The sequence below is a fragment of the Chaetodon auriga genome, chromosome 15 (genome assembly GCF_051107435.1).
Source record: "Chaetodon auriga isolate fChaAug3 chromosome 15, fChaAug3.hap1, whole genome shotgun sequence".
Taxonomy (NCBI): Eukaryota; Metazoa; Chordata; class Actinopteri; order Chaetodontiformes; family Chaetodontidae; genus Chaetodon; species Chaetodon auriga.
The window spans coordinates 20,822,686-20,835,572 of NC_135088.1; the positions used below are offsets into that span (position 1 = coordinate 20,822,686).

The 12,887-nt window shown below is 44.5% G+C and overlaps 2 protein-coding genes across 2 annotated transcripts; one reads left to right on the forward strand and one right to left on the reverse strand.

Annotated features, from left to right (window-relative positions):
- The first annotated feature begins 42 nt into the window (after positions 1–42).
- LOC143332786 (interferon regulatory factor 2-binding protein 1-like) lies at positions 43–4,065 on the forward strand. Its single transcript, XM_076750578.1, has 2 exons — positions 43–2,080; positions 3,159–4,065. The coding sequence occupies exon 1, from the start codon at positions 277–279 to the stop codon at positions 2,053–2,055; it is 1,779 nt and encodes a 592-aa protein (XP_076606693.1). The 5' UTR covers positions 43–276; the 3' UTR covers positions 2,056–2,080; positions 3,159–4,065.
- On the reverse strand, positions 4,062–10,460 carry micu2 (mitochondrial calcium uptake 2). The gene is made up of 12 exons (XM_076750579.1): positions 10,207–10,460; positions 9,766–9,895; positions 9,444–9,475; positions 9,266–9,341; positions 9,098–9,145; positions 8,684–8,766; positions 7,905–7,958; positions 7,691–7,788; positions 6,286–6,457; positions 6,100–6,208; positions 5,853–6,010; positions 4,062–4,677 (listed from the first exon to the last, which is right to left on the reverse strand). Exons 1-12 carry the CDS (start codon positions 10,402–10,404, stop codon positions 4,576–4,578), a joined length of 1,260 nt encoding a protein of 419 aa, XP_076606694.1. The 5' UTR covers positions 10,405–10,460; the 3' UTR covers positions 4,062–4,575.
- Positions 10,461–12,887: the final 2,427 nt, after the last annotated feature.

Here is a 12,887-nt window from a genome sequence, read left to right on the forward strand (position 1 = left end):
CTCCCATCGCGCCTTCAGCCGCGTAGGTGTTTCCGGTGTCTTATGACATTTTACTTCCTTCCACACAGCCCGACACGAACAAATCGAGAAAGAAGACGTCGCTAACTTTTAAATGCTGTCGTCAACAGTCGCGTTTTGACTTTCGTTTTCGTTTGATTTCCATCGTAAAATGCGCGCCATGTGGCGACTGGTGTCCGAGAACTGAAGAATAGTTGAAAACGCAGACCGTAACGTGTAGGCCTCCGAAGAAAGTTTGGTCGTGGGCCTGTAAACAACATGTCCTCCGCCTCGCAGTCTTCCTCCAGACGGCAATGGTGCTACCTCTGCGATCTGCCCAAGATGCCCTGGGCCATGCTGTGGGAGTTCAGCGAGGCTGTGTGCCGGGGATGTGTCAACTACGACGGGGCAGACAGAATAGAGCTCCTCATTGAAACTGCAAGGCAGCTGAAGAGCACGCACGGAGTTTTAGACGGCAGGTCCCCCGGTCCACAGCAGGGCAAGCCCAGCTCGGCTGGGCCCATTGAAGCAGGGCGGCAGCATGGAGAGCGTATCGATAGGGGGAGGGGTGAGTATGGGGTGTCTTCTCGCCTCCCCAACGGCCTGCACAGAGCTGAAGATGTGGCCTTGTCAGATGGCAGCAGACAGAGCCCAAACACTCGTCGTGCTGCAGTTGGGGCAGTTCCTAGTCTTCATGGCACCATATCGCACGCCTTGATAGCTCAGGGGTTAGTAGCAGCTCCTCATGGGCTTTTAGCCCCGTTATCAGGCTCCAGGACTGGAGCCACACCTATTGCGGTCTCAGCTGGCCCCATAATGGGTGATGCTGGCAGAAGACAGGCTGTGTCACTGGGTGTGGGGGCTAGCACCTCTGCTCTGGTGGGCATTGACCCTGCAGTGTGGAGGAACAATGAAGTGATGGCTGAACTGAATGAGGTGGCTCGTAACAGGGTCGAAGGCTGGCCAAACCGTCCCAAAGCAGTCCGGGATGTACTTGGGGCTCTCAGCAGCTGTGTCCCCTTTAACGTGCGCTTCAGGAAAGACCATAACCTGATGGGTCGTGTTCTGGCCTTTGATGCCAGCACAACTCCAGAGTTTGAGCTGAGGGTGTTTGTGGAGTACCCTGCCGGCTCTGGAATGATCTTCTCAGGTGTCCCAGACCTGGTCAGGCAGATGTTCCGTGACTCGGCCAAAGATGCAGGTAAAGCAGTGAACTCTGGGCTACGCTATGTGGAATACGAGAAGCGGCAGGGGACAGGAGACTGGCGTGCGTTGTCTGAGCTGTTGAATGATGGTGTGCGTATGTTCAAAGAGCCCCCGATCCCAGAGGTTCTGCCACAGCCAGATGCAGGGTTGCCAATGGCAGCCGCTGGACGCCCTGTACCGGCCAAGAGCACAACTCGACGCCGCAAGGCTTCTCCGGGCTCTGAGAATGGAGAAAGCGAAGGGAGGCCCGATCACCCAGCGAGAGAGCCCTGGCCTAGGGGTGCTTACTCAGGCATGGATCCTCTTCCTGGCATGGCCGGCCCTCAGGAGGGCCCACCCCGCTTACACAGCCAGCCCTCACCTATCTCAGCGCTCATGGGAGTTGCAGACAGCCTGAGCTCCAGCCAGATGGCCAGAGATAGCCCCAGCATGTCTGCAGCCCACTCCTCGGCTGGGCGCCCCACCAGCAGCAGCCCCTCCACTGCTTCCACCTCAGTCTCCCAGGCAGCCTTGGGACAGGGTTTAAGTGCGGCGGGTCCAAGCAGCAACACCAGCGCTGGGGAGTCTACGAGCAGTGCTCAGGGCACTCTGCTCTGCTGCACCCTCTGCCGAGAGCGCTTGGAGGACACTCATTTTGTCCAGTGTCCCTCTGTCCCGCACCACAAGTTCTGCTTCCCATGTACCCGAGGATTCATCCGCAACCAAGGCCAAGGCGGCGAGGTGTACTGCCCCAGTGGAGAGCGCTGTCCCCTGGCTGGATCCACTGTGCCTTGGGCCTTCATGCAGGGAGAAATCTCAACCATCCTGGCCGGAGACACAGATGTGACAGTAAAGAAGGAGAACGACCCTTGACGTCTCCATCCTGTTGTGGTGAATGGTAAGCCAGCCGCTGATGGTTAGGGGGTCACCACTGTAACACCAAAGCTGAAGGAGTGTGGTCAGATGCTAGCTGCTATGAGAAGAAGAGCTTTATACTCAGTGTGTTTGCTGAGACGGACAGATGAGTTAACAATAATACATAGAAATAACATCATCACAGTGCCTCTGATCCACACAGGCTCCTGTAGGCTAAACGTGCCCGTCAGTGGCAGCACACTGATGTATGAGAGAGGCTCAATGTCACAATGACTGTGGAGAAAAGCAACTGAATTAGCAGTGTAAATCATAGTTTCATCTTTTTAGATTTTAGGTACACAAAGAAACATTATCTCAGTTAGCGGAGGCTCATTAGTTCACTCTGTAAGTCACATGTGAGAGAAGAAACTGTTAAAACACAGATTAGTGTTCCACTGCAGAGCTGCTTTCCTCTGCAAAGTTTAAATCTACCTGAAACCTTCACACTTTGTTTGCTCTCTATAATTGATAGAGCTTCTTCGTTCAGTAGACACAAAACAAAGGTGTAGCCTGTCATGGCACTGAGGGATACCTCAATAGTTTGATGCTGATTCAGAGATGAGATTGAGACAGTAGAATTCAAGGTCTTTGACATTACAAGACGTTTTGAAAATTGAAAAAACTAAACTGAAAACGTGACAGTGCTCACCTCAGGTCTGATGGTGCTGACTGTCACTGTTGCACTTGCTGGGTCCAGACTCAGGCGACTGCTGCACAGTCTCGTCTGTACTTCATAGATGCATGATGTCTCCTGACATGCAGGAAAATGTAAACTGGTGTTGAAGAAAAAGCATTCAGGACCTTTGGAAATTAAATTCAAGATTTTCCCAAGACCCTTCTTGAGAACTGAATTCAATGATTTTTAAGGCTTTTCCTCTACAGCCGAACGTGTCCGAGCTCGTGTGGTTGATGTAGGTCTGAGGAAACACGCTTCAGCAGCTAGATAGAAAATTTACCCTAAAGATAAAATCACTGCTCACTGCAGGAACGCTGTCCGTTGTTGCCCTACTGCCGCTTCGAATGCTCTCACATCCTTACACTTTTTTCTTCTTTTTCCACAGTGGATCAAACACTTTGAAAGCACTTCCCTATTATCTCAAGCAGAGGTCCACTTTGGCTGCAGTTCATCATGTGTGCCTCAGAGAACAGAAGAACTCTGAACCCCAGGAGGACAGCGACACAAACACGGCTAACTAGAGACACCACAAGACTCACTTTTGAGAGGGGGGGGGGGGGGGCGGCATGTCCGTCTGTCAGGGCTGGGCTCACCTGAGAAGGCCGGGCTGCTACATCACGACCGAATGTCGAGTCCTGACCAAACCTCTCTCTCTGTCCCTCTCTCTCTTTGTCCAGAGGCCGCCAGTCAGGCCTCACTTTCAGCCCAGGATAGAAAGCACATGCTTGTTTAACAACGACAATCTATTTTGTCTTTCATTTGTGTTGTTATATACGTTGCATACTGTTCTACACAGATGGATGACAGCGATGTTGACAGAAAAATGCAATTCTTTGAAAAACAAATGAATGTTCAAAATGTGGCAAAACCATTTGGTCCTTAAAGCCAAGGATTGAAAAAAAAATGTTAATCCCACAATACGTCTCTTAGGTAATCTCCTTATATTGTATGTCAAAAATGTGAATTTACTTTCAATATGGCTATGTAATTTCTATTTTTGATACAATACAAATTTATATGTATTTGTTTATAGTGATAAGAAGACCAAAGATGGCTTCATGCTCAATGTAAGTTTATTGTACTGTAGCTGTGTATGCTGTATTCACTGATAACCTTGGCATCAGTCACTAATTTGTTCATCTATCACAGAAGTAAGCTTGTTTTGTCTATTTACTTTTTGAATTATATGTATGGTAAGATAATTAGCACCACAATCTTCAATGGTTAACCCACATACTCATGTGATCTAAACAGGTCAATTCTACAATAAATTACAAAAATAGTTCTTAGTTATAGCTGGTTTATTCTGTGAATGTCAAATGTGCAGCACATTGTTGAAACATCTTTAGAAAACTTGATAAATATTTTGACAAAAACGCCAAAAACCCCACACCAGATGCTGGATAAGCCTTGAAAAAGCATCAATATGCACAGAATTGGCGTCTATCCCATGAACCACAGTTTTGTAAACACACTGCTTGTGAGGAACAAAGTGTTTTGAGTGCAAAATGAATAGAGATCAGCCATTCTAATATAAAATGCATGAGTTGAAAAAGCTCAAAGGGCAGCACAGTGCACCACACAAAGAAATATATATTGTAAACACCACAACCACAGTTCTATAGCTAATACCACTCAATGCATTATTGATCTGTAAACATATCTGTACACAAGAGTGGTGTAAATCTTTATATGTGGTTACATTTGGAGTCTTGTTCACACCATGTATTTGATTATAAGACACCAAGGAGAGCAGTGGTGAGTGACCATCTGTCAGACACGTCCTGGAACATCACAGTGGTTCAGATGGGGCACCCGGTGTCCCCCAGGGCCTCCTGGGCTCCCTTCAGGGTCTCTCTCTTCACACATTTCCAGTAGTCAGGGAAGCCTTTCTGATGCTGCACCTGAGGGCAGGACCGTGTTTATTACATCTAACTGCAATTCATCGCGTAATCAATCAAAATGCACCCTGAGGAATCTACGAGATGGCCACTGGGAGGATTCTGAATGTTTTCTTTGCAGGTAGTCAGTCTGCCATGCTAACGTGAAAGTAGCCCAAAAATATTGACTGTTGATTCAGTAGAAATGAAAAGTCAATCTGAGGGCAGAACATGGTCCACACAAGCGCACAAACAGACGCTTCAGGCCACGCAAGACTTCACGTTTTCATGAGTTATGAGTGTGTCACCTGAAAATCAGACTGCAAGCGGCGCTATGGCATGAGGCAACAAGAGAAAGCTGACCCCTTCTGTTTGGGTTCACTTCCGCTCAAAATAACCATGGCTGAAGATATCCTTATGCATGAGACACTTGGTCAGCGGTTCACTCACACAACAACTCTTTAGAAATTCAACAGTTGCACATCTCATCATCCATTTCTTTTTTCTTTCCGTGCAGTAGTTACAGCAGCACACATTCCACCACAGACACCATGTTTGTTTACTACTGTGGTCATGGAAACACTGATTAGCTCTATATCTCCCCCATGAGGACTGACGTTTGTTACCTCCCTGGTGTGTCAGAGCGCACATTCACTACGTTCACGGGGACGTTGGCGTCATTTGTGTTGCAAAACTTGCATGGACCATGTTTCTGCCCAGCAACGGCAGGGACACACATTAGAGAGCAGGTAATGAATAATACACAGACCACAAACTGTCCGTCTTAGAAGTCTTTCTGCAGTTTCTTGTCTTATCAGCAGCTGATCTGATGATTCAGCTTAATTAGATACCTTGTTGAAGGAACAGTTCAGCATGTTGGGAAGTGTGCTTATTCATTTTCTTGCTGAATTACAGATCAAACGTCAAGAAAGAAAATGGTCATTTGTGAGATTAAAATGTGCTGCCAGGCTGACTTTCTTTCCTCTGCACAGAGCCAGGCTAGCTGTTTCCCCCTCTCCAGTCTGTATGCTAAGCTAAGCTAACCGTCTGCTAGCTGCAGCTTCACACTCACAACCTTCTCGTCTATCTCTCAGCAAGAAACCAAGAGAGCTCATTCTCCAAAATGAAGATGGGGTATTTTTTCAGATATGTTTCTAGTTATTTCAATAATACAAAAAGATGAAGATGGACAGACTCACCTTCAGACCTCGCAGTACTCTGTCTGTCATCACACCCATGAATTCCTTATGGCTCAGGCAGTTGTCTCCATCCATGTCAAACAGTTTAAATACAGTATCCAGCACGTTCTCGGACAGATCGTGGCCTGTGGCGATCCTCACAGCTCGCTTGAACTGGGCTGCAGTGAGAGGAGGGAAACTGTGGTCATCTATTATTTATAGCGTTTAGACAAAATGATCCAAATTCTAATGAGCAGAGCGGCGTTACCCATTCCAACAGGACGGTTGGATCCGGTCACCAGTTTCATTGAAAAGGCAAAATCCTCCAGATTGTTGGTGAAGAGGCAGAAGGCTTTGAACTCATCAAATGTGATGCTCTGCAAGACAAAATCTGTTTACTTCTCTGCTACGTTCAATGATGCTTTCACAGCATTTTTTTTTCCTTTTTTTTTACCTGGCCAGCAGGGATCCTCTTCCTCATGTTTTCCCAGTAGACTTCGTTGTCTTCTTCGTTGGTGTAGTGTAGCAGCCACTCTGCAAAGTCTTCTCTTCGCATGGTGTCCATACCTTTGGAGAACTGCATGAACTCCATCTCCTGGACTTCAGCCTGCAGGTCCTCCATGAACCTGAAGGACAGATGTTGTTTACTGGAAATCTGATGCTTTGAGAACCAAGAGTCCTGCTGAGGTTTATCAGAAAAAAATGACCAGGACAGCACCTCGTCACTTAAAGACAGCAAAACAAATAACTCTGAATATGAATCCATTCTGAACAATGAAATTCAAAATAAGGCAAATAAAAGGGAAACGATAGAAGGGATAATAAATAGGTGAGAAGTAACCACAAGTCACAGATGTGTAGTCTTCAGCTTACACTTGCATGGTGCTCTGTCAGTATGTGTTATAGTGTTTGCAATGGCTTTGGCTCAATTGTCTGAATTTTGGCCTCAACTCTCACACAGCACAGAAAAATGAGACCATAACATATTCTCATCAAAACAGTCTGCAGTAGTCAGTTAGTCAACATTTTGCCATTAGAAATGAGGAAAAAACTTTCATTTTAGTCAGTGAATAGGCTGTAATATATTCTATGATATTTCATTGTGAATGGAATAATCCATCGTACAGAGAGCTACAGTAAGACTGTAATGCTGGAAACTAACAAGAAAGAAATCAAACTTTCAATTCTGTAACAGACACGTATCGTAGTGACGGTGGAACAATTAGCAAGCTATGTTGTGATGCTGCTAACCAGTGAGAGACCTGCATCTAAATCTAATGAGAACTGAGCAACAGCAATTGTAAATCAATAACAGCAATGACAACAACTAACAGGCCTGTTTATTGTCATTAAAAAAACAAAACAAAACATTTTCTCTGAAATGTTTGGTGGTGTACCCTTTTTACAACCAAAGTCTTAATGTGAAAAGTCTGTTGATTCATCACCACATTCTAAAAGCATTCATGTATCTTATTTGTCCGACTAAGTGGCTGCAGTAAAGGTATCTTAAATAACAGTGTAGTTGAGTACATGGTTTTGGAAATAAAGTTAAAAAGCAACAACTGACCACAGAGCTGACCTTAAAGATAAACTACATGTTTTTTTTCCCATTACATCCAAGATGTAGACTGATAGAGACCTACAGCCTCTTTCACACTGGACAAAGAAAACACTCACTAACGTGTGGCCTTTGTCTTTGACAGGGTACAGTCAGCATTCATTCCCGGGTCAAATGACTGCAGACGTCACAGCTATTTATCGGCTCCTGTTCTGACTGGCAGTGATGGAAAATATATGTGACCACAGGACTGTTCGCTGAGAGCGGCAGGTGAGTGTGTGACTAGAGGACACTTCCTCACCTGAAGAACTCCTGATACTGCAGCTTGTTTTCTCCTTTCCTCCCAAAGAAGTAGGCCTGCAGTGTTGTGTTCACACCTTCTGCTTCTTCCACTGGATTCTATATTCAGAGAACATTCAGTGTCATTAGAACTGAACAGACAGACCTTACACTGTATTACTGAAAAGGGACAAACTTGTGCTCAACTGTCCTTTAAAGTGAATATGAACACCCACCTCTGTGCTCTCTTTCTGAACTCTCATTTTACTTTTTCCCAGGATTTTCTTCAGCTTCAGAGGCACAAAAAAAGTTAATATTTTCACCAGAGAAATTCCAAATTACTTTCTGCACTACAAGAGACATCCCTCTTCTCTGAATTCTCATTAAAAAGAATGAACAAAAAGAGGAGTATTTACTGATCAAACCAGAGATGACCTGCATCTGAGTCACACACAACAGACACTGGAGCAGATGAATCCATGCACTTCTACTCTTCTATTGAATGCGTTATGCTTGTGCACCAAGTCACAACATGAAAATACGACACAAGGTGCATGCGTGCCAACGTGCAGTCTACGAGCCTGGGCCTGATCTACACTAAGCACACTGACGTCCTCTGCTGTCATCACAGAGGACAGGGCTGGTTGGGACAGACACAAAAATGTCTCTAGTGACTCTATATAAATGGACTACACTGAGGGGCTGACTCAGGCTGCAGAGACGCAAACACATGACAGATGAAAAACAGACTAGAGTCGCTAGCAGTGCAGCTCTCCCTCACCTTCACATGGGTCCATACTTACGGCTGTGGCAGCATCAGTGCTTGACGCAGCATTAAAGGTGGCAATATTTTGACATTTAAATGCACACACAGTCATTTGAGCACACAGAATCAGTACTGCCTCTGCACAATGTCCCGCCGTGATTACATATGCAATAGTCTGTGTTATGTTCAATAATATTACAGCATTATAGAAATCTTGCCAAAGTAACACTGATATATCAGAGGTCTTACCTTCAGAAATTCCTTTTTGTCCACATGCTCATTGCCGTCAACATCAAGCATTTTGAAAGCTATGTGAAATCCTGTGCGTGGCTCTGCAACGGCAATGCACTGTCAGTTGTCTGAGCTCTATCTGAGTATTATAAAAAACTTTACACAGATCTTGGTTAGTAGGGCAAAGCAGCATTCCTCAACACCGCCTGGAAAACGGTGTTGAGAATGATTAATTGTCTCGCTCCACTGAAATGTGCAGGTGTGCAGAGCTCAGGACGGAACCAGCTGCGGAAAAAGCCGTATTCTCCTAAAGAAAATGCAACCACTGTAGTCTCAAAGTCACAGGCAAATCCATTCATCACAACGTTACTGAGAGCGGGGGAAGACCTCGCAAGGCCCAGCAGCTCAGGCAAGCTTTGAGAATGTACTCACTGGTCAGGATAGTCAGCAGGAACAGGTACTCTGTGTAGGATATCAACCCTGCAAGACACAAAGAAAGCAGACTTTGGAAATAAGATAACCGACACATATGCTGCCTGACACTAAACACAGACCACCTGCAAACGTACAGATGTGAGGTAACTCAGACTGAAGACTCACCATTGTCTCCTAAGGTTCTGAACAGATCATTTCCAGCCCGAGCTTTAGAAGCAGACGCCAACATTCCCTGAACGTCCTGCAAAAACACCAATAAGAAACAGAGAGCAGCACAAACCGATGACATCAGAACTACATGTGCACTTTGACTTATTTACACAATGTTATGATGGAAACATACCTGCGGTGTTAAAATTCTCTTCTGCAACTTTCCTGCACGAGAAGAAACAAAAGATGTGTCAATAAGACAACAACAAAGAGGAAATAACAGCACGCTGTACTGTGAAGAACAATGAACAACAGCTTGTGGCACAGACTGCAGGAGTCATTATCTGTAGTTGTAGTCTGGCTAAATCATATCATCTGCTGACATGATCCATGATGGATTTGAGTAGAGTTCAACAGGGCTGAGATTCATCTGGTGACTCTAAAGACTGCGACGTATGATTCACATCACTTTCAGACTCATCAGATCAGATGGTGGACACTGTGAGGTGACTTACGGTCAACATTCTCCAGCATCACAGAGAACAGGAAGTCTCTGGGGGTCATGTAGGGCTCCTGTTCGTACACCACCGAGGCGAACTGGATGAAACGAGCCTTTCTGGCGGACCGCTGGGGAGAAGCCGCTTCCTGAAACAGCACAGGTGGCAGAAATGTCACCGGAAACCAGGTGAATACTCACTGCTGGCCTGATAGGAAACCAACAGCATTTCACTTTGTGTGGTGTAGCAGTGAGTGACAGCTGGGGGGCGTTAGCCGCTCATACCAACTCCTGCGGAGTATTTACGCCCTCTCGGTAAAAATTAGTATAACTGTAACACTATCACTTGTATTAAGAAACATATATCTTTATATTGAAAACGAAAGGCACAGTTGTCACATGTGTCTGAGTATTTGAAGTCAGTTTCGACGGCAGAAACTTTTCTTAGGTGTGTACTCACTTTTTGTTCCTCCGCATGAACGGCGAAGGGCAGAGTCCTGTTGTTCGCATTGTATTGGTAATAACAGACAAGCCCAGTTCCGACAACACACCCAAAAACACCAGGGCCGACAGCACGTCGCAGGGCTAAACTTTTCAGAGACCGAGGGCTCCGAAAAGCATTCCTCAAGACAGCGGCAACCCTTCCCCAGCTGGCCATTTTCCGAAGCTCGCTCGCTAGCTGTGTAAACTCCAAGGCTTCCGTAGCTGCGTACTGTACGCGGAAAGAGCCACGCCCCTAGATACAACATGGGCTACCGGTCACGTGACGCGTCCAGTTCCGGAAGTTCCTTAGAAGAAAAGAGAGTAGAGTTCAGGAAATAATGAAGTAAATAAAGTCATAAAGATACAGACATCCTGACAAAGTCTGTGAGAATGGGAACTAACAAACAAACAACAGTCCTCATTCATAGCATTTTTTTTTTTAACAGCATGGAGGAAAAATATTGAAGAATAATTGTAAAAGACAAAACTTCTTTCAGTGACCAGGTTGAGGTTATTTAAAGATCTCCTGCACACATGTTTGAGACATAGCCAAATACTCTCTGATGATTCATCTTTGCATATTACGGTTTTCCCATAGAAAAGGTCAATTACCACAATCAAAAATCTTCAAATTACATCCACTCATCTACTCCATAGATAAATCCAGAATTATGTGAACACGCAGATTCATTTTATTCTGTGCCATGCATGGTCTGGTTACAGATCCTATATGAGTATGTATGAGAATTATATGCCATTAACGACCATGCTTCTTCATGCAACACCCACCAGTGTTTTTTTTTACGTCATCCCACACTTTCACAGATCACTGTCACTTCTCTAACAGCACAGTGTCTGGGGGCTGAGAGCTGCCAGTTGAAGGCTAATCTCTGTGAACTCTGCTCCTCCTGCACTGCTGTGTCACCTGAGAATGGGCGACACTGTGGACGAGTCATGAAACAAGGGGAGCAGAGCAGCGAAGGTCCACACTCATTTGGCTTCACTTGGTGAGCTCAGTCAATCAATCTGAGTTAACAGGTCATGTACATTTAATATCATGGCAGAGGAGCTGTTCTCCAGTCTGTTAGACTGTCCTGAAACAAAAATAGTGGGATTCATTGAATGAATGACAGTTAGAAGAGGAAGATCTCTGACTTCTGTCACTGAGAAAATGTTATTTTAATCCATGAGTGACTTTTGAGATTAGATAGGAAGTTAGAAGAGTCCTCACATGCTGAACATTTCTCTGCAGTGTGACACAACAGATCTAATACAAGGTAACATTGGGGGTTTCACCCTCATGGTTGGGTTGAATTATAAACCTGACAGATTTTTCAGAATCTGGTGGAGGACGGTGTGAAAGCATTATGATGTCACTGTAGTGAGAGAGCATGACTCCAGACAAAGTAAATTCTACTTTAAATCATTTCTCTGTCTCAGAGCACGAAATTTCGTACTGTTAACTGAAGTTTCACAGAGAATCACATTTCTTAAACCAGCACAAAAGTCCTCTTATTTCCTCCGGATTTAGGAGCGCTGCAGAGGTTTACATGATCTCTTTCTACTTATTTCATGATATAGTTGTAGATGCAGCACTGCTACATACACTAAGATGCTGGTCAATACTGTTAAGCAGTGTTTGAGATATACTGTATTGCAACTGTGACCAGTCAGACAAACCACAACAATTAATTTAAAGTATTTTAAGATTTCTCTCAGCTTCAAAGGACATTTTACTTCAAATGCATCACTGTGACATTAGAAAGTGCCTGTCAGTGGCCATGATACAAACCTACAGAGGAGAAAAAAGACAATGGCAAAATCAAGGGATGAACAGATTTTATGAGACAATACCATATTTCATATTTCCACAGACAGATATTGGCAGATGTTATTCAATTCAATAAACAAATCATAATTAAAATGTACATTCTTAAAACATACATCAAGTTGTGCAGAATTTGTGCAATACTGTATACATGTATGTTTTTGTGTTTTATTATAGAGTAGACCCTGCATCACCACTCCTGTCTCACACTGTGCATGGGGCTGTACTTTAGTGCAAAACAAAAGTTGCATGAACCTTTATTTTTACTCACATAAATTATTCACATGTCCACTCACATTTTATTTAAAAGTGCACGTACGTAGCTCGGATGAGATTCAGCATTTTCATCGGTTGCTATAAGAAAGCCGTAAACACAGCATAAAAATGTTTGTGTCGTACCAGTTACTGTATGTACAGAAGCAAGCGGGACGGATCTGAAGCGTTTAGATAACCCCTTGACATGGACACAGTTTGGAAAATACCAGCCCTTCAGTTGATTTCCACCAGTGATTCAGTCCTGCAGTAGTGTCAGTATGAAGGCTAGTTTAGCTCTTACTCCAGGGGGTGCTTAACACTTATGTGAAGGACACACACAGACTCAGATGTTTATAAAAAAGACATTTACATCATTTTAATGAGTGTATCCATTAAGCGTGTTTACATATCAATGCCATACCTACATACTTTAATGTATGTCTCTCTTATATCTGCTGTATGACCTTCAAATTGTCTTCCATGAGGCTGGAAGCACCAAGGGTTTAACATAGAGTATATGCAGCTGATCATGTACAGTCAATCTTAATCAATGCTGCTGCTACCTCATGATGATA

Excerpts from the sequence above, each read along its gene's own strand:
- LOC143332786 (XM_076750578.1), top strand. The coding sequence starts at position 277 with ATGTCCTCCGCCTCGCAGTCTTCCTCCAGACGGCAATGGTGCTACCTC.
- micu2 (XM_076750579.1), bottom strand. The coding sequence starts at position 10,404 with ATGGCCAGCTGGGGAAGGGTTGCCGCTGTCTTGAGGAATGCTTTTCGG. Across the intron at positions 7,959-8,683 it reads ACAAAAAGGAATTTCTGAAG|CTGAAGAAAATCCTGGGAAA; the intron begins GTAAGACCTCTG and ends GTGCCTCTGAAG. Across the intron at positions 6,209-6,285 it reads AGAGGATCCCTGCTGGCCAG|AGCATCACATTTGATGAGTT; the intron begins GTAAAAAAAAAG and ends TTTGTCTTGCAG.